Raw genomic sequence first — 22,001 nt, 5'->3', positions numbered from 1 at the left:
GGCAACTTAGAAATACTACTCAATATGATAAAGGAACATGAGTAATGGTAATTATCTGCCCAGGAGTGCTGTAAATGTAGTGCTCTGGACAACGAGATACAAGGTATCTCTGTAGCATCTCCTTCTGCAATACAGAGTGACATGGTGTTCTTGGAAGGGATCTGTGATGGGGCGTACCTGGCCTTCCTGGCCCCCAGATGGAGGCCCTGCAGTCCTACTACACCCTGTCCCAGGAAAGGAGTGACTAGAGAGATTCATGGAAGCAGCCAATGACAGCCCAGCAGGCTCAGATAAAAGGAGCTGCAGGGCCTCAGCAGGTCAGTTTGTAGTCGGGACAAAGAGCAAAGCACAGAGCTCCTCTCTGGCCAAAGGAGCTCAAGGGATAACCAGAGTTTGCTTGTGGCTGCATTTGCCTAAGCTGAGAGAAAACCTGAGGTAAAGGGACCAGGTGGGAAGAGACCAAGGAAATAATGGCAGAAGATTGAAGTAAGCAGTATGCGGCTACTGTTTACGGGATCCCAGCCCACTACTCAGGGTTCCCCCAACCAGCAAAGTGGTATAAATCCCAAGACGGGGTCAAGGTTTATTGGGAAACCCAAGTGAAGGATTGAATTTAAAGGACCGATGGCCCTTGTAAGAACTCTTTTGCTACCGCAGAAAGGGTTCATTTTGATTGTGTGACTGGGCCACTGAAGACCTGTCAAGTGAACTCAACAATCTATCAGGGGTGCTAAGTGTGTGAAAGGCCTGCAGTATTGCATGCATCAGCAGGTGGCGCTCAAGAGGTGAGTGCCCCCATTACAGAGTCACATGCAGACCGCAGTGCAATGACAGACGGCTTGATCTGACCATGTCTCACACTTTTCTCCGGCTTTGAATCCCCCTTTTCCACTAAAAGAACAAGATTCTTTTAGACAAGATTTCCAGATTGTAGATAGACTGAAGAATCTGTACTGCCTCCACTCTTTAACTGCTTTGAGCTGCTCCCATTGTGATGAAATGTCTTGTTATTTTTCAGATAAATTTGATCAGATTCGGGATGAGCTGTTTGCTTCTGGGGTGAAAGTGCAAGGTCTGGAAGGAACCAAGGGCCTTATTTTCTGTGCTAGAGTTTCAGCTGTTGATGCTCACTGAGGTACTGGAGGTGTGGAGAAAAATCAGTCCCACAACCTGTACTTATCCATGTCCTTCCTGTTTTCTGAAGGCTAGTGGAAAAGTTCTTGGTCCTCGACTTGTGGAGACTGTCGATACTTCTGTTAGAGGGCTGGCTGCCTATTGCTTTGAAGGAAGCACCAGTGTTTCACCATTAGTTTTGACTTCGCTCAGAAAGTCATTGTTTGATGTTGACACTCTAGTTAATTCTCGGCCAGTATCACATATTCTCTCTTGGGTAAGATTGTGGTAAGGCTGTAGTGAGAATTCTCTCAGTACCTAGATTCCTTTAATCTCCTTGACTCTTGTCAGTCTGGGTATAGACCTGGCCAGGGCACAGGGACTGCATTGACTGGTGGTGGATGAATATCAGGTGTCCATGCCGATATCATTAGGTCTACAAGATGCCTTTGATGCTATTGATCATGAAGTGTTAACTCACCTGAGGACACTGGTGGGAATGAACAGGGCTTCCCTTCAGTATCTTCATTCTTTACTCTTGGAAAGATCTCAGTGGATAATAGCTATCATTTACTCCTATTCCTGAAGATAGATTCATAGATACTAAGGTCAGAAGGGACCATTCTGATCATCTAGTCTGACCTCCTGCACAATGCAGGCCACAGAATCTCACCCACCCACTCCTACGAAAAACCTGACCTATGTCTGAGCTATTGAAGTCCTCAAATCGTGGTTTAAAGACTTCAAGGAGAAGAGAATCCTCCCTCAAATGACCTGTGCCCCATGCTACAGAGGAAGGTGAAAAACCTCCAGGGCCTCTTCCAATCTGGCCTGGAGGAAAATTCCTTCCCAAACCCAAATATGGTGATCAGCTAAACCCTGAGTGTATGGGCAAGATTCACCAGCCAGATATTACAGAAAATTCTTTCCTGGGTAACTCAGATCCCACCTATCTAATATCCCATCTCAGGGGATTAGGCCTATTTACCCTGAATATTTAAAGATCAATTAATTACCAAAATCACATTATACCATCATACCATCTCCTCCATAAACTTATCGAGTTTAATGTTAAATCCAGATAGATCTTTTGCCCCCACTGCTTCCCTTGGAAGGCTATTCCAAAACTTCACTTCTCTGATGGTTAGAAACCTTCGTCTAATTTCAAGTCTAAACTTCCGGGTGGCCAGTTTATACCCATTTGTTCTTGTGTCCACATTGGTATTGAGCTTAAATAATTCCTTTCCTCAGTGGCGTTTATCCCTCTGATATATTTATAGAGAGCAATCATATCTCCCCTCCACCTTCTTTTAGTTAGGCCAAGCCAAACAAGCCAAGCTCCTTGAGTCTCCTTTCATAAGACAAGTTTTCCATTCCTCGGATAATCCTAGTAGCCCTTCTCTGTACCTGCTCCAGTTTGAATTCATTCTTTTTAAACATGGGAGACCAGAACTGCACACAGTATTCCAGGTGAGGTCTCACTAGTGCCTTGTATAACGGTACTAAAACCTCCTTATCGCTACTGGAAATACCTCTCCTGATGCATCCCAAAACCGCATTAGCTTTTTTCACAGCCATATTACATTGGCAGCTCATAGTCATCCTATGATCAACCAATACTCCAAGGTCCTTCTCCTCTTCCATTACTTCTAATTGATGCGTCCCCAATTTATAACTAAAATTCTTGTTATTAATCCCTAAATGCATAACCTTACACTTCTCACTATTAAATTTCATCCTATTACTATTACTCCAGTTTACAAGGTCATCCAGATGCTCCTGTATGATATCCCGATCCTTCTCTGAATTGGCAATACCTCCCAGCTTTGTATCATCTGCAAACTTTTTTTTTTTTTAAAAGCACACTCCCACTTTTTGTGTCGAGGTCAGTAATAAAAAGATTAAATAAGATTGGTCCCAAAACTGATCCCTCAGGAACTCAACTAGTAGCCTCCCTCCAGCCTGACAGGACCCATTGTAGTCTCCCCTTTAACCAATTCCTTATCCATCTTTCGATGTTCATATTGATCCCCATCTTTTTCCAATTTAACTAATAATTCCCCATGTGGCACGGTATCAAACGCCTTACTGAAATCTAGGTAAATTAGATCCACTGTGTTTCCTTTGTCTAAAAAATCTGTTACTTTCTCAAAAAAGGAGATCAGGTTGGTTTGGCATGATCTACCTTTTGTAAAACCATGTTGTATTTTTTCCCATTTACCATTGACTTCAATGTCCTTAACTATTTTCTCCTTCAAAATTTTTTCCAGTACCTTGCATACTACAGATGTCAAACTAACAGGCCTGTAGTTACCCGGATCACTTTTTTTTCCTTTCTTAAAAATAGGAACTATATTAGCAATTCTCCAATCATACGGTACAACCCCTGAGTTTACAGATTCATTAAAAATTCTTGCTAATGGGCTTGCAATTTCAGGTGCCAATTCCTTTAATATTCTTGGATAAAGATTATCTGGGCCCCCTGATTTAGTCCCATTAAGCTGTTTCAGTTTCACTTCTACCTCAGATATGGTAATATCTACCTCCATATCCTCATTCCCATTTGTCATGCTACCATTAGGTTCCTGGGTTAGCCACACAACAGAACCGCTAACCCAGGAACCTATCCTTGCAACAAAGCCCGTTGCCAACTCTGTCCACATATCTATTCAGGGGATACCATCATAGGGCCTAATCACATCAGCCACACTATCAGAGGCTCGTTCACCTGCGCATCTACCAATGTGATATATGCCATCATGTGCCAGCAATGCCCCTCTGCCATGTACATTGGCCAAACTGGACAGTCTCTACGTAAAAGATTGAATGGACACAAATCAGACGTCAAGAATTATAACATTCAAAAACCAGTTGGAGAACACTTCAATCTCTCTGGTCACTCGATCACAGACCTAAGAGTGGCTATACTTCAACAAAAAAGCTTCAAAAACAGACTCCAACGAGAGACTGCTGAATTGGAATTAATTTGCAAACTGGATACAATTAACTTAGGCTTGAATAGAGACTGGGAATGGATGAGTCATTACACAAAGTAAAACTATTTCCCCATGGTATTTCTCCCTCCCACCCCACCCCCCACTGTTCCTCTGATATTCTTGTTAACTGCTGGAATTAGCCTACCTTGCTTGTCACCATGAAAGGTTTTCCTCCTTTCTCCCCCCTGCTGCTGGTGATGGCTTATCTTAAGTGATCACTCTCCTTATAGTGTGTATGATAAACCCATTGTTTCATGTTCTCTGTGTGTGTGTGTGTGTGTGTATATATAAATCTCTCCTCTGTTTTTTCCACCAAATGCATCCGATGAAGTGAGCTGTAGCTCACGAAAGCTTATGCTCTAATAAATTTGTTAGTCTCTAAGGTGCCACAAGTACTCCTTTTCTTTTTGCGAATACAGACTAACACGGCTGCTACTCTGAAATCTCTTAATCAGTTGTGCCAGCCTCCATGCTAGAAGTCTATTTCCTTCCCTACTCAGATGAAGTCCATCCCGAGAGAACTATCCTCTGTCCGTGAATGCCTCCCAGTGGCCATACATCCCAAAGCCCTCCTTATAGCACCACTGCCTAAGCCATCTGTTGACAGTCATAATCTTGTCACACCTTAGTTGCCCTTCTCTAGGAACAGGCAGAATCGCACTAAAGATCACCTGAGCCTCGATTTCCTTAAGCATCTTCCCCAGCCTAGCATAGTCTCCCTTAATACTTTCCAGCGAGAATCTAGCCGCATCATTTGTTCCCACATGAAGGATAATTAGGGGATTCTTTCCTGCTCCCTTTAGGATTCTTTTCAACCTCAGGTCTACATCCCGTATCTTAGCACCTGGAAGACAGCACACCCTTCTATTCTCTGGATCAGCTTTGATTACAGGCCTGTCCATTCTTCTCAATAACGAGTCCCCGATCACATAGACCTGCCTTTTCCTGCTGATGGTGCTATTCTCCAGTCTCTCCCCTGTTCCCTCTGGCTGCAAGGTCTTTCCATTCTATTTCTCCCTTATAATCCTCTTCAACCCATCCTGTATCCTCCTGGGGCTCATATTTGGTGTAGTCTCCATTGACTCTTCACCTTTTCCTATAGGACTAGTCGCTCTTCTCTTCTTCCTTGCCCTTCCATCTTCAGTGACTACCTGCTGAGCCCCTTCTTCATTTTCCAACTCTGCAAACCTGTTCCTAGCCTGTCTTTCTCCTTCACTAGCCTGTCTTTTCCTCTGTCTGGTTCTTTTACTCACATGCTCTTAGATGTTCCATGCCACAGGGTACCATGCTGTCAACCCTCCTGTTCAACATATATATGGAGCTGTGGAAGGAGGCATAGGGAGCAGTATTTTCAGTATGCTGATGGCACCTAGGTGTAGATCTCTCTCTCATCCAACTCTGACTGCAGATCCACACCTCAGCCCATAACTAGTTAAGATTGGGTCACGGAGGAGAGGCTCAACCCAGATTGAGGTGAAGGAGGTGGGTTGGGGAAAGCAGCAAGAAGAGATGCATAACTACATTCACCATTAGTTATTACGGTTTACAATTTAGGGACTGTTCTAGACCCCAAGCTGCTGCTGGATGATAATATTACAGCAAGAAAAGGAGTACCGGTGGCACCTTAGAGACTAACAAATTTATTAGAGCATAAGCTTTCGTGAGCTACAGCTCACTTCATCGGATGCATTTGGTGGAAAAAACAGAGGAGAATGCATCCGATGAAGTGAGCTGTAGCTCACGAAAGCTTATGCTCTAATAAATTTGTTAGTCTCTAAGGTGCCACCGGTACTCCTTTTCTTTTTGAGAATACAGACTAACACGGCTGCTACTCTGAAACCTGTGAATATTACAGCAGTAACCCAGTCCACTTTTTAACATCTGTGTCTGGCTGGACAGTTGTGACCTTTCCTTTTGGATGCAGATCTTGACAACATTACCCAAGGCCTTGTTACTTCAAAATTAGACTATTGCAATGCCTTCTCCATGGCGCAAAGCCTCAATACATTCAGAGGCTGAAGCTGATGTAGAATAAAGTAGCTTGCTTACTGAGTGGGGACAACATTCTGGGAGCATAGACAACAATACTCTGGGATCCATGAGTTGCCTACTCATTTCAAAGTAGAGTTTACGGTGTTAACTATGACCTATAAAGCCCTTAACAGCCTCAGAACTGCCTGTTTGAGAGACTGCCACTCTCCCTGTTCCATACTGCTATAGCAACAATCCACAGAGGCTCTCAAGGTGGATCCCTTCTGGTTAAAGGAAAGGGGGCTGCTAGCAGGGCATTTACTGTGAGGTCTCCTAGACTCTGGAACTTGTTTCCCCTTGATCCAAAATAGCCCAAATTTGGTGACACTATGGGTACATTAAAAAAAGAAATCTATTTGGCAGGATTTTGGGAGATGGCTGAGAGTATCTATGTTCCTGAAATGATAATGGGGAAGAAAGGAGCTTTTTTTTTTGTAGGAGGCTAACTGGTTGAGTTCCTGTCTGAATGACCATTTTTATACTGTGGGGATTATGTTGTGATATTAATTAAGTGTTAGGGCACCCAGAGCCTCTGTTAAAACATCTTTTTTATTATATAAATCAAAATAGTCACTGCCTCGGAGACTCTGCATCCTTCTCCCTTTTCTGAGTTATCAGCTCTTGCCTCTTTCTGCTCTGTCACACTCCACCAATCATACAGCCTAGAATGCTCACTTGCCTGATTATCTACAGATTAAATATGAATCTTCTCCTTTGATGGACAATCTTTTTTTTTTTTAAAAAAAGCACCACTTCTGGGAAACTTTCAAGCCAAGGGATGAAAATGTGGTGAAGAAGGTGTAATTTCCACAGAAGAGCATACGTTTTATTTGTAAAAGAAGACACGGCCTCCAAACACCATCCTATACTCGGTATGTTTTAAAGCATTTATTTTGTCACCCTCTGAGGAAATAACTAGAGAAGAGGATACAGTACCATTAATCATATGGGTGTCTCTCAGCTTTTGTAACAGTCAGACCAACAGTACCCTGGTTGTATCTTCCTGTTCATAATACTTGGTCTACAAATGTAGCCATCACAGCTGATCTAGTTCTTATCATATATTTACGCCTCTGTTGGCGAAGCCCAGAGAGAATCTCGGATAGTAAATACAGTATACTGTGCTGCTTTTTCCAATACTTAGATACTATTTTCCAGGACTAAAAATGTTCATAGAAGTCTGACTGAATATATAATCACTTCAACCAGTCCCTGAAATGTGTTAAATCAATCTGCGTGCACCATCAAAGAGATATTAAAAAAGTTCTGAGCCATTCATGCATTAACCTGTACTATATTTGGATCTACAAATTATGTCTGCTGTGGACAAAAGACTCACACTGAAATACTAAGTGTGTCCAAAAATTAGATAACCCTGGGTAATTATCTGCATTCTTCAACCACCAGCTGCGATATATCTGACGACAGAAAAAAAATTTAGTATATGATTTATATCTTGATGAATAAAACAAAAAAAAGTTATATAGTCATACCAATGAGGATTATAGATCTGTCCACTATTTAAATTTACCTAAACCTATAAGGATTTTCTTTAGTGCAATTATACAAATAATATAAGGAAAATTATAGAAGGTTAAAAAAAATCATGCTATCTAACTTGTATCTTGACTGGAATGTGAATCAGAGTGATAAAACCTATAGTGGTTTCCTACCCACCACACCTTTAAATAAACAGCTGTAGACACACACACCTGCCACCATTTGCTCCCTCCAATCAAAAGAATGAGGATGATTTTTTCGCTAATATCACATATGAGTCAGAGTTAAAAAATATTTTTCATTGTTTTGTTTCCTACCTGTCATTTGGGTATTGCTCCTATTACCTCCTCTTTAACTGAGGGAATTATCTGTATATGAAGTTAGGTTTAAAAAATTCTTCCAGATTTTTTTTTTTTAAGTGTCAATTCCTACCCTACAACCAAAATGTTGTAACCCATCACCTTCTCATTTCTCATCTAAGCAACCCTAAAAACAACCAACCTTTGCCAGTACAGGTTTTTTTCCTGATTGTGGGAACATATGCACATGACTGGCATAGGCTTCATGTAGTGAAATCCCTCCACTCCAAGTTTCTTTGAAGAAAGAATGAAAGTTTCCATACACTGCCTGTTCTAAGAAAGCCACAATCAGACAGAATGGAGAAAATGTAATGCAAACACTACATCTGACATGTGCACATCTGCAAATCAAGGCAAATATAAACTTCATGCACACCACACTTGACACTATACATCTAAATACAAAAAGCTAAGCTGTATAGAGAGAGCTAAGCTTGAGAGAAAGGATTTATACCACTAGCACTACCATAATCCATGTTACCCTCAAGAGAAACACAAAGTACATGAAAATTAGAGAAGTAACCGATGATGGGGAAACAGATTTTTTCTGTAAAAAAAGAAAGAGAACACCCAACTAAGAATAAGATGGCACACAGAAGAGAGCAGCAGAATATTGTATGCAACTCTGCTAGAATTCATTTAGACCTATGTCTACACTGCAAAGAAAAACCTGTGGCATTGAGTCTCAGAGCCCAGGTCAACTGATTTGGGCTCACAGGGCTGGTGCAGCAGCACTAAACAAACAAAAGCAGGGAAGACTGAGCAGGAACATCTACGCTGTTGTTTTTAGCTCCACAGCCCAAGCCCTGCAATTTCAAATCTCCCAGGGCAGCCAAGAGCTGCAGGTGGGCCCCCACTGCCTGAAGTGGCCGGGAGCTGCAGAGTTGGCAGAGAGACCTTGCAGCTCCTGGCCACTGAGGCTGAATTCATGGAGGTCGGGGGAAGTCATGGATTCCGAGATTTCCATGACCTCCCTGAAAAAATCGTAGCCTTAAATCATAATGCTTATAAGAAAGAAGTCCTTCTAGCCAGACTGCAAACTACACAAAACATACAACAGCGAGGAAATTCTGGAGAACAGGATGAAGCTCTATAAATCACCATAATCATCTACCCAAGGAAGACCCAAGAAACTATAAATCTAATCAATCCTTGTCTGCTGTGTTCATTTTCAGCTGAAGCACAATAAACTTATTATTACACTGTATTTCAATCAGGCTAGAATCAACCTCAAACTAGTACTCTCTACATAAATGGACTACTGGGAATGACAAATGAGACCTGCTGCTGTGTACTGCTAAACCTAACTAGAGGAAATTAGGAATGAAAAAATAAACTTAAAATTAATACTGTGGTCAATACCCTCACATCCCTCAACCCCACTATGTTAAAATAAAGCCCCGCCATTTTAGTGTTTAAGTTTAAATGCCATTCTTAACTCAGCCCAGAATTTAGGGTCACCTGAAGTTATGAAAGCTCAGATTCATAAGAAGAAAAGGAGTACTTGTGGCACCTTAGATACTAACAAATTTAAATTTTCTTAATCTTTCCCTGTTTGCTGTAGAGGATGTTGATCAGGTGGTTCCACAGTTTCTTTGAGAGTGCGTGGCACAAGCTGTCAGCATAGTCTGTGTGGTATGTAGATTGTAATGGATTTTTTACCTTCAGTCCTTTTGGTATGATGTCCATCTGTTTGCATTTGGAGAGGAAGATGATGTCTGTCTGTATCTGTACGAGTTTTTTCATGAAGTTGATAGATTTCCACTCTATACGGCTAAATTCAGTGCCTTGCATAATGACAGGTTTTAGAGTAGCAGCCGTGTTAGTCTGTATTCGCAGAAAGAAAAGGAGTCCTTGTGGCACCTTAGAGACTAACAAAAATTTGTTAGTCTCTAAGGTGCCACAAGGACTCCTTTTCTTTTTGCGAATCCAGACTAACACGGCTGCTACTCTGAAACCAGTCATAAGTAGATATCTTATCAACAGCAACCACCAGTTTTAAAGATGACAGAGCGAGAGAGAGAGAGCGCGAGAGAGAGAAACAAATGAATGTGTCAATTTTTCTGTTTCTTTAGAAAGTTTGAAGAAGGCCTGAATATATTTTTTTAAATTGTGCGGGTTTTTTTTGTTTTTTGTTTTGTTTTTTATAATAACAGGTTAGAAAAGAAGATTTTGCACACTCTGCTTTTCTTGGAAACCTCTATGTACATATAGAGAATAAGTAGGTTTATAAGAATCACAAAAACACTGGAAATGAAATCTGATTAACAGTGGATAAATAATTGTCATTCTGTTTAAACAGTGGTTCTAATTCTCCAACTTTTTACAGTAGCATAACTCTTTATATTGGCATAAAATGGCTGCAACCAAGAGAAGAATCAAGGACATTTTTGTTTACACCTGTTTAATTCAAAGGACCAGCAAATACAGTTAGGAAAAAACCTCCAGTGTTAAGAGTTAATACCCTCACTTTGCAATTAATAATGTATACAGCTTCCAATGCATACGGATGGGATTGTCTACATAATAAATGGAACCAAAATAACTAAACAGATTGTAATTCACACCTTTAGTTATTTCAGTTCAAGTTTGTGTGTGGACATACTTGTTTCAGAATATAAAAGTGCTCTATTTCAAAATAACTTAATTAAAAAAAAAAATCAAAGTTTTTCTAAATAAGGATGTTCTTTCCAGTATGTTATAAAACTCTTATCCCAGAATCAGAATAAGCCATCTGGTGGTTTATACCAAACTATTCTTGAATAATTATTTAGGAATAGCTATTTCAGTAAATTTCCAATTGTAGACAAACCCTAACTTATGCTCTTAAGCAGCTTTCAGGTCTTACAAGCACTACTGTCAAAGGCAAACCTGTGTCTGTCTGATCATTGTTAGCAAGACAAAGCCATAAAGCTTTATATAGCAATTGTTTGTTTGTGACTTATCTAAAGTTTTTTTCTTTCATATAACTCATTTATTCTCATATTCTCCTTCAAACACCCTTTCAGATAAAGATAAAGCATACAGAGCATGCTCAGCATACAATATCCTGATTGCACACCAAATTCAGTGGTGATATAAGGTACTAAAAAAGTGTGGTATACGTAGATGTTTCTTAAATACATGCTGGGATTTCTGCACAAGCCTTCAGTTAGCAAATGTAAGGCAGCTCCTTCAAAAACCTAATATAGTTTTAAAAATAAAAGGAAACAGGTTTGACGTTCCAAATGAGGTGAGGCATTCCCACCTCAAGATGCACAAACAAACATTTTTAAAATGATTTCTTTTAAAAGGAATTGCTGACAGGAAACAAGCAGTGAAGGAATACACACAAATTAGGTAAGTAGTTGACAAGTATGTTTGTTAGAAAAAACAGCCATATAATAAACAACTTTTAGAAGTATACCATACAATTTTATATTCTATTAGCAACCTGTTAAGAGGCTTAGGCACTAATGAAATAACCATCGAAAACGTTTACTATTACTTCAATTTGCTACTGCTTAAAAAGAAAAGTAGGAGGGAAGGAATGCCGAAGGAAATGGATGTATGTATGCACATGTGAACTTGTCTGTTTGTAACTTTGGTGTCAACAGAGTGGAAGCTGTAAAGGCAATACCATATTATTTTCCTTAGATAACATATTTACCTGATAGCAGCAAAAGTATTGTTAGCTTAATTAGATAAGTTGCTCCAATTGCCATTGCCATTGAGTTATTGTATCTTCCTGGAAACATAATTTAAGACTGCATTCTCAATTTCTTCCGTCAAATACTAACAGTGGTATGTAATCTATCACTGAAATTAGCCTCTGCACCAGATGACTAGAGGATAGCTAATGTGATGTCGCTTTTTAAAAAAGGCTCCAGAGGCAATCCAGGCAATTACAGGCCAGTCAACCTAACTTCAGTACCAGGCAAATTGGTTGAAACTATACCAAAGAACAGAATTGTCAGAACCAGATGAACATGGTTTGTTGGGAAGAGTCAACATGACATTTCTAAAGGGAACTCGTACCTCAACAATCTATCAGAATTCTTTGAGGGAGTCAACAAGCATGTGGACAAGGATGATCAAGTTGATATACTATACTTGGACTTTCAGAAAGCCCCTTCACATAATAGAAGAACCAGGGGTTACCCAATGACGTTAATAGGCAGCATGTTTAAAACAAACATAAGGAACCAGCTGAGCGGCAGCGAACCAGCGGAGCAGCGGGGACAGCAGAGCAGCTCACAGCAGGAGTTTGCCTGGGACTGGTAAGTATCCGAGTGTGTGTGTTTGCTTGCTGAGGAAGTATCCGAGCGTGTGTTTGCTGGGAGGGCAGGGAGAGAGCCTGAGTGAGTGTCTGATTGGCTGCTAGCCTGCAGGGGGCGGGCATTAGGGTGTCTGTGTGTTTGCGTCAGGGAAGCCTGGCTGTTTGAAAATAGCCAGAGCCTCGCGAACCAGCTGAGCGGCAGCGAACCAGCGGAGCAGCGGGGACAGCAGAGCAGCTCACAGCAGGAGTTTGCCTGGGAGTTCGCCTGGAGTGAGCCCAGTGAGGCTTACATCTTGCCAACGTCTCTGAGGAAGCTCATAGTAGGTAGGTGATATGGAAGGGGGGGGTTCAGCTATTGTGACCTGCACTGGATGTGCCATGTTTGTCTTTCTTCCACAGGACAGAAGCGACTTTGTCTGTACAAAGTGCAAGCTGGTCTCCATATTGGAAGAGAAGATTGAAGGTCTGGAGCAACAGGTAACGACCCTGCGTTGTATACGAGAGACTGAGGATTTTCTGGACCAAACTCAGGATAGCCTTCTAGGGGCACAAAGCTCTAAAGATGTAGAGCAGGTTGCACAGAGGAGCCAAGAGGCCAGTGAAGAAGCTTGGCAACATGTGACCTCCAGAAGAGGTAAGCGGAATGTCCGGGTTCCAGTAACACAGACTCAGGTAACTAACCGCTTTCATGTTCTCTCCACAGGTACCATTGCGGAGAGTGGACCAGATGATATGTCTGGGGGGAGAAAGCAGAAGGAGACCCCGCTGGTTGGGAGGCATGAGATGCGATGTCCTGAGGTTGGGGGTTCCACGACCACCACTCCCAAGAGGAGAAGGCGGGTGGTGGTGGTCGGGGACTCTCTCCTCCGGGGGACTGAGTCATCTATCTGCCGCCCTGACCGGGAAAACCGAGAAGTCTGCTGCTTGCCAGGGGCTAAGATTCGTGATGTGACGGAGAGACTGCCGAGACTCATCAAGCCCTCGGATCGCTACCCCTTCCTGATTCTCCACGTGGGCACCAATGATACTGCCAAGAATGACCTTGAGCGGATCACTGCGGACTACGTGGCTCTGGGAAGAAGGATAAAGGAGTTGGAGGCGCAAGTGGTGTTCTCGTCCATCCTCCCCGTGGAAGGAAAAGGCCTGGGTAGGGACCGTCGAATCGTGGAGGTCAACGAATGGCTACGCAGGTGGTGTCGGAGAGAAGGCTTTGGATTCTTTGACCATGGGATGGTGTTCCATGAAGGAGGAGTGCTGGGCAGAGACGGGCTCCATCTTACGAAGAGAGGGAAGAACATCTTTGCCAGCAGGCTGGCTAACCTAGTGAGGAGGGCTTTAAACTAGGTTCACCGGGGGAAGGAGACCAAAGCCCTGAGGTAAGTGGGAAAGCGGGATACCGGGAGGAAGCACAGGCAGGAATGTCTGAGAGGGGAGGGCTCCTGCCTCATACTGGGAATGAGGGGCGATCAACAGGTTATCTCAAGTGCTTATATACAAATGCACAAAGCCTTGGAAACAAGCAGGGAGAACTGGAGGTCCTGGTGATGTCAAGGAATTATGACGTGATTGGAATAACAGAGACTTGGTGGGATAACTCACATGACTGGAGTACAGTCATGGATGGTTATAAACTGTTCAGGAAGGACAGGCAGGGCAGAAAAGGTGGGGGAGTAGCACTGTATGTAAGGGAGCAGTATGACTGCTCAGAGCTCCGGTACGAAACTGTGGAAAAACCTGAGTGTCTCTGGATTAAGTTTAGAAGTGTGTGCAACAAGAGTGATGTCATGGTGGGAGTCTGCTATAGACCACCGGACCAGGGGGATGAGGTGGATGAGGCTTTCTTCCGGCAACTCACGGAAGCTACTAGATCGCATGCCCTGATTCTCATGGGTGACTTTAATTTTCCTGATATCTGCTGGGAGAGCAATACAGCGGTGCATAGACAATCCAGGAAGTTTTTGGAAAGCGTAGGGGACAATTTCCTGGTGCAAGTGCTAGGGGAGCCAACTAGGGGGAGCGCTTTTCTTGACCTGCTGCTCACAAACCGGGTAGAATTAGTGGGGGAAGCAAAAGTGGATGGGAATCTGGGAGGCAGTGACCATGAGTTGGTTGAGTTCAGGATCCTGACGCAGGGAAGAAAGGTAAGCAGCAGGATACGGACCCTGGACTTCAGGAAAGCAGACTTTGACTCCCTCAGGGAACAGATGGCCAGGATCCCCTGGGGGACTAACATGAAAGGGAAGGGAGTCCAGGAGTGCTGGCTGTATTTCAAGGAATCCCTGTTGAGGTTACAGGGACAAACCATCCCGATGAGTCGAAAGAATAGTAAATATGGCAGGTGACCAGCTTGGCTTAATGGTGAAATCCTAGCGGATCTTAAACATAAAAAAGAAGCTTACAAGAAGTGGAAGGTTGGACATATGACCAGGGAAGAGTATAAAAATATTGCTCGGGCATGTAGGAAAGATATCAGGAGGGCCAAATCGCACCTGGAGCTGCAGCTAGCAAGAGATGTCAAGAGTAACAAGAAGGGTTTCTTCAGGTATGTTGGCAACAAGAAGAAAGCCAAGGAAAGTGTGGGCCCCTTACTGAATGAGGGAGGCAAGCTAGTGACAGAGGATGTGGAAAAAGCTAATGTACTCAATGCTTTTTTTGCTTCTGTTTTCACTAACAAGGTCAGCTCCCAGACTGCTGTGCTGGGCAACACAAAATGGGGAAGAGATGGCCAGCCCTCTGTAGAGATAGAGGTGGTTAGGGACTATTTAGAAAAGCTGGACGTGCACAAGTCCATGGGGCCGGACGAATTGCATCCGAGAGTGCTGAAGGAATTGGCGGCTGTGATTGCAGAGCCCTTGGCCATTATCTTTGAAAACTCGTGGCGAATGGGGGAAGTCCCGGATGACTGGAAAAAGGCTAATGTAGTGCCCATCTTTAAAAAAGGGAAGAAGGAGGATCCTGGGAACTACAGGCCGGTCAGCCTCACCTCAGTCCCTGGAAAAATCATGGAGCAGGTCCTCAAAGAATCAATCCTGAAGCACTTAGAGGAGAGGAAAGTGATCAGGAACAGTCAGCATGGATTCACCAAGGGAAGGTCATGCCTGACTAATCTAATCTCCTTTTATGATGAGATTACTGGTTCTGTGGATGAAGGGAAAGCAGTGGATGTATTGTTTCTTGACTTTAGCAAAGCTTTTGACACGGTCTCCCACAGCATTCTTGTCAGCAAGTTAAGGAAGTATGGGCTGGATGAATGCACTATAAGGTGGGTAGAAAGCTGGCTAGATTGTCGGGCTCAACGGGTAGTGATCAATGGCTCCATGTCTAGTTGGCAGCCGGTGTCAAGTGGAGTGCCCCAGGGGTCGGTCCTGGGGCCCGTTTTGTTCAATATCTTCATAAATGATCTGGAGGATGGTGTGGATTGCACTCTCAGCAAATTTGCGGATGATACTAAACTGGGAGGAGTGGTAGATACGCTGGAGGGGAGGGATAGGATACAGAAGGACCTAGACAAATTGGAGGATTGGGCCAAAAGAAATCTAATGAGGTTCAATAAGGATAAGTGCAGGGTCCTGCACTTAGGATGGAAGAATCCAATGCACCGCTACAGACTAGGGACCGAATGGCTCGGCAGCAGTTCTGCGGAAAAGGACCTAGGGGTGACAGTGGACGAGAAGCTGGATATGAGTCAGCAGTGTGCCCTTGTTGCCAAGAAGGCCAATGGCATTTTGGGATGTATAAGTAGGGGCATAGCGAGCAGATCGAGGGACGTGATCGTTCCCCTCTATTCGACACTGGTGAGGCCTCATCTGGAGTACTGTGTCCAGTTTTGGGCCCCACACTACAGGAAGGATGTGGATAAATTGGAAAGAGTACAACGAAGGGCAACGAAAATGATTAGGGGTCTAGAGCACATGACTTACGAGGAGAGGCTGAGGGAGCTGGGATTGTTTAGTCTGCAGAAGAGAAGAATGAGGGGGGATTTGATAGCTGCTTTCAACTACCTGAAAGGGGGTTTCAAAGAGGATGGCTCTAGACTGTTCTCAATGGTAGCAGATGACAGAACGAGGAGTAATGGTCTCAAGTTGCAATGGGGGAGGTTTAGATTGGATATTAGGAAAAACTTTTTCACTAAGAGGGTGGTGAAACACTGGAATGCGTTACCTAGGGAGGTGGTAGAATCTCCTTCCTTAGAGGTTTTTAAGGTCAGGCTTGACAAAGCCCTGGCTGGGATGATTTAACTGGGACTTGGTCCTGCTTTGAGCAGGGGGTTGGACTAGATGACCTTCTGGGGTCCCTTCCAACCCTGATATTCTATGATTCTATGATTCTATGATAAGGAAGTACTTCTTCACACAATGCACAGTCAACCTACAGAATTCATTGCCGGTGGATGTTTGAAGGCCAAAAGTATAACTGGGTTCAAAAATGAATTTGGTAAGTTCATGGAGAATAGGTCCATCAATGGCTATTAGCTAAGATGATCAGGGATGTCACGCCATGCCCTGGGTCTCCCTAAAATGCTGACTGCCAGAAGCTGGGACTGGATGATGGAAGATGGATCACTCAATAAATTGCCCTGTTCTGTTCATTCCCTCTGAAGCATCTGGCATTGGCCACTGTCTGAAGACAGGATACTGGACTAGATGAACTATTGGTCTGACTCAGTATGGCCACTCTTATGTTTTAAATTTCTGTCATTCATTCTGTTCACTGCTGACGGTGGTCTCTGTCAAAGCATATTAGATAGACAAGCCTACAACAACTCATTCAAGGCCTGATCCTGTGACGAATGCCTTTGCCTTTTGAAAGGCAGCATCTTTAACTCCCACTGTGACCCATGGGATTTGTGGACACTGAGCATAACACAAAGTTGAGCCATATGAGTTCAAATCTCCATCTAAAATTCAAATTCAGAACACCAGAGAAAGGAGGATCCATTAGTGTGTTAAAGCACGGTGTTTGACTGATTAAGCTTTGTGCATTAAGAAGATTGCTTGACTTGTAACTTAAGGGTTTTTGGGTTTTTTTTTGTTTTTCTTTTTATCAAGGCAAACTTTTTAAAACTATATTAGCATTCGTATGCCACACTGAAAAGTGACAGGGAATATATTTTCTAATATTAACTCTATCTCCATCAATTTATAATGCAATTGCTTTTTTCCAGAATATTGATTTGTTCAATTTTTCTATATTTCTAAGTCTAACTTAAAAAAAAAAACTGTCACTGCTGACATTTTAAAGATTGTTTGTACTTTTCATCAGCATTCAGAGAATAGTTTCACATTATGTTTCTACACAGTTCTAGAATCTTCAACTGCATTTTCTAAAAGATTTTTCTATTGCTATGAAGAATTAAATATATTGAAATCTTTGAAAAAGAGACACAGTAAAAGCGTACCTGTAACTGGAACATTCTGTGAGACCGATAACTGTACGTCTCCTGTTCCAGGTGGCATATCAATTACTAAGTAGTCCAGTTGACCCCAGTCTACCTAAAAAAAAGAGATTGTAAATGCATTTAAAAAAAAAAGAGTTGCAGTTTTTGGGAAACACAGCCTGAAATTCAACTTGGTACAATATATAATAAATGCATCAATGGCACACCTCAGAAGACTGATATTATGAATCCCTTCTCGTCTTGCTTTTAGCAAGCAATAAAGACAGATTTTCTAAACAATTTGCAAATTTGTTGGCTACTTGAAGCTATGCCTATGAGCATAACTTTGACATTCTTATGAAGGATGATCTTCTTTGACATTTTCCCCACAAAATGTGATCACAATCTCATTATTCTAAGTTGTTTATGTCAGAAATGCTGAATCATGCAACAGAGGTCATAAGAAAGTGTTATGTAAATCTCAAGTCAAATTACTACTTCTTGTGACAGTATTCCTTAGTAATTGTTTTCATTAATTTTTAAAACAATTTTGCTCACTGTTTATAACTTCTTAGATGCTTGAAACTATAAATTGCCTTAATTTTTTTTCTAGTTTGTTATTGCAGTGTTACTCATGCAGGAAGAACTATCAAGACTGGCTTTTTATAAGGGAAAAAACAGCAGTGAAGTATTTGTTAAACAAAATCAAAAGGAGATAATTATATAGATTTAGCATGTTTATAAGACACACATAGAATATATAGGTTAGATTTGGGGTCTAACAACCAGCAAAGCTTCCTGTTAAAAATATTGGGCCCAAATCTGGGGTGCTGCGATTATTTTGTGCTATTTTGTATGATGTAAAACAAGCATATAATTTGCTTAAACATTTCCTGAGGAAATTTCTATGCATCATGAGGCTCCCAGTTCAATGCCAAGATGGTATTAAGTAGAACTAGTGAGATGTAACAACCACTGGGTCTTTCCTCTCTCCAGCACCGAGGGAGGCTTTTGAGAGTACAACTGGATGGGGAGGCCGTGTTTCTGATGATAAAACACATTGGTTATGGGGTGACCTTTTGATATATGTCTGACTTACACCTACATGTGTAAGATAGAGCCTTTGGCTGCTCTAATTTAGGAGAGCACCTAGCAATTCATGGGATTTGGTTAGACTTTTTATTTTACATACTGAATCATAATCAGTAGCATAATATAAGGTGCAAACACCTGTCCAATTACCATTGTCCCCCATTTCTTGTTGTTTATCAGCAGTGCATGCATTACTCTGTTTTTAGTATGTCCTTGTATAGCTAATCATCTGGTGAGGACAATATACTTATCCCAGCAACTGAGTTACTTGCTGCAGGCAGATCAGCACTGGAGCTATGATCTGTGGTCCTGAGCCAGCTTGGCACTTTCGCTAAGATTTTTTCTCTCCTTGGTAGGAGGTGCTGCAGCAGCAGAATTTTTTATGTCCAGTGTAACCCACATTCTCTTTGGCTATAGGGGGATGCCCCATTAATGGGGGCGGAGGGGAGAGAAACTAAAGAGGTCAATAAGAAGTTGCAATCAATTTTTGTTTTGTTCTTACATTAAAAGTTCGTGAAAAATTCTTTGTAATTTGTGGTAAGTAGTTTTGGTAAAGTGGAATCCTGGTACATGGTATCCTGATCTTCAAAATTCCCAAAAACTGCTCAAATTAAACAGATGGATTATAATCAAGTACAGATGAGGTGCAAATTAAAAAAAACTGAGGCTCACCTCACTTAATGCTGCTTTACCTTACCTCCCTCTGCTGCCCTACCAGAGTTTTCAGTATGCATCATCAGATCAAGTTACAGCAAAGAAAAAAGTTACTTACCTCTACTGTAACTGTTGTTCTTTAAGATGTGATGTAGATGTGTATTCCACACAAGTGTGTGCACTCCCAACACACCAAAGCCAAAGAACTTTGCCTAAAGGGTCCATAGGGGTAGTGCTTTTGCCCTGGAGCCCTAGCCCCTCCTCTGGCTGTTTAAGGGCTGCACCACCCTGAATCTTCTCAGTTCCTTCGCATTGAACGTTGAGAGTACAGACTCTGATGCAGAGGATGCAGAGGCTGGGTTGTGTAATATGTTTGCATCACATCTCCAAGAACAGTTACAGTACAAGTAGCCGTTTTTTCTTCTTCAAGTAGATGCAGCCGTGTATTCTATGTAGGTCACTCACAAGCAGGGGTGGCAGGTTTGTAGAAATTTTGGTGGTGCCCAGAACCCACCCTGCCCGAACTCTGCCCCCGACCTGCCCAAGGCTCTGGGAAGGGGAGGAGGTCTGGGGTCCAGGCCCTAGGCTGGGGCAAGGGATTGGGGTGCAGGCCCTGGGAGGGAGTATAGGGATGGGAGAGGGTGCAGGGTGAGGCTGCAGATGAGGGGTCTGAGGTATGGGAGGGGCTCAGGGCAACAGTAGAGGTGTAGGGGGTGAGGGCTCTGTCTGGGGCTGGGAATGAGGGATTTGGGTATGGGAGGGGCTCAGGGTGAGAGTAGGAGTGTGGGGGGTGAGGGCTTTGTCTGGAGCTGAGGAGTTTGAGGGGTTGGAGAGGCTCAGGGCTGGGGCTGGAGATGAGGGGTTTGTGGTGTTGGGGGTTAGAGAGGCTCAGTGCTGAGGCAGAAGGCTGGAGTGCAGGGGGATGAGGACTCTAGTTGGGGCTGGGGATAAGGTGTTTGGGATGTTGGAGGGGCTCAGGGATACGGTAGAGGGTTGAGGGTGCAGTGGGGGGGTGAAAGCTCGGCTGGGGGTGTGGGCTCTTGGGTGGGCCAAGGCTGGGAATGAATCTGGGGTGCAGGCAGGCTGCTCCAGGACAGGGGCCAGAGAGGAGGACTCCCCCCAGCCCTTTCCCTGCCGGCAGCAACAAGCTCTGGGGAAGGAGCCCCCCTTTCCCACCCCACCTCAGCAGCACACTCACCCCCACCACTGTCACTGAATGTGCTCCTAGCAGCCCTCTCAGGTCCAGGAATCTCCCTCGTCTCCCCCGTGGTGGGTGCCGGGGGATGCTGCATGCTCCTCCTCCCCTGCTGTTGCCCCTGACTGTAGCCTCACTGGGGGTGAGGGATGGGGCTGCCCCTTGCCCAGCATATGGCAGGAGCGGTGACTGCGGGCGGGGGGGAGAGGGGCATGTGCTGGTGGAGGGTCCGGCCGGAAAAGGAAAGGGTCTGAGGTGGAAGGGCAGGCTGTCAGTCAGTCTGCCCTGGCAGTGGAGTTGGGGAGCACTAGGATACTGTGGCAGCAGTTGCTGCAGGGAGGCAGCATGGAGCCCCAGGGCAGAGACGCTCTGCTCCAGGGTCTGGAGAGGCACAGGGGAAGGGGGTCTGGGGGAGACACCAGGTCCAAAATATTGGTGGAGCTGGGCCCCTGGGCTCTGAATATTGCTGGTGCTAAGGCACCATGTGGAGACATAACTCGCTGCCCCTGCTCACAAGTAGTACTCACAGGAAGTGTGGTTTGGATTCTATTTAAACAAGGACTGCTGGATTACCTTCCCAAAATATCTGATCTGGAAGCAGTGCCATGGCATAGTGGTTTGTAAACGTATGTATAGAGGACAAAACAGCATCCCCGCAAATGTCCAATATAGGAATCTTACTTAGAAATGTCATCAGCATTGCCTCGGCCTTTGTGAGATGAACTTGCACCATTTGGGAGGCACAGCATGAACTACTTTGTATGCTGCATGATACAGGAAGTTATCTACCTAGAGATAGTCTGTGGTGAGACTGCCTGCATATAAAACAAACAGATGAGACTAAGAACAGAAAGGTTCAGTCCTATCCAGGTAAAAAGCTAAACATTGCCTGACATCCAATGTGTCAGGACACTATTCATCTGGGGTTGAATACAGCTTAGGGAAGAACACTGGTAGAAATATTACTTGTTTCAAGTGAAACTGAGAAACCACTTTAGATAAATACTTAGGGTGCAGCCACAGTGTTACTTTGTCTTCGGAATTGCATACAAGGAGGATCTGCCATCGAAGCTTGCAACTAATACACTCTGCTTGCAGATGTTATCACCAAAAGAGAGGCAGGAAAGGGAGAAAGAAGAAGTTGCCAGAGGCTTGAATAGAGGTCCCATAATGGCTGCTAAGGTCAACATTAAGGTCCCACAAAGGAACTGGTTCTTTAACCTGCGGGTGACTCCTTTCAAGAACCTCACTACCATGGAGCTCAAAAATACCCATTTCCCATGGATGGGTGAATGAAATGTCAAGAATTGCTGGCTGGTGCATTCTCAATGAACTAAGTGCACAACCAGACAACTGAAGGTGTAGCAGGTATTCCAAGATGTCCTGGATACAAGTTATCTTCTATAGAACTCCCTGGATTAACAAC

At 43.5% G+C, this 22,001-nt stretch overlaps 1 protein-coding gene across 1 annotated transcript in view; it reads right to left on the bottom strand.

Annotated features, from left to right (window-relative positions):
• Nucleotides 1–22,001, bottom strand: part of NUBPL (nucleotide binding protein like) — a 156,165-nt gene that overhangs the window by 41,265 nt on the left and 92,899 nt on the right. Inside the window, 1 exon segment of the mRNA XM_043517008.1 lies at nt 17,656–17,749. Coding sequence (XP_043372943.1) covers nt 17,656–17,749 — 94 coding nt within the window.

This window comes from Dermochelys coriacea, chromosome 6, assembly GCF_009764565.3.
Source record: "Dermochelys coriacea isolate rDerCor1 chromosome 6, rDerCor1.pri.v4, whole genome shotgun sequence".
Taxonomy (NCBI): domain Eukaryota; kingdom Metazoa; phylum Chordata; order Testudines; family Dermochelyidae; genus Dermochelys; species Dermochelys coriacea.
Note: the sequence above shows the minus strand (reverse complement) of the source record. Positions and strands in the feature narration are given on the sequence as shown.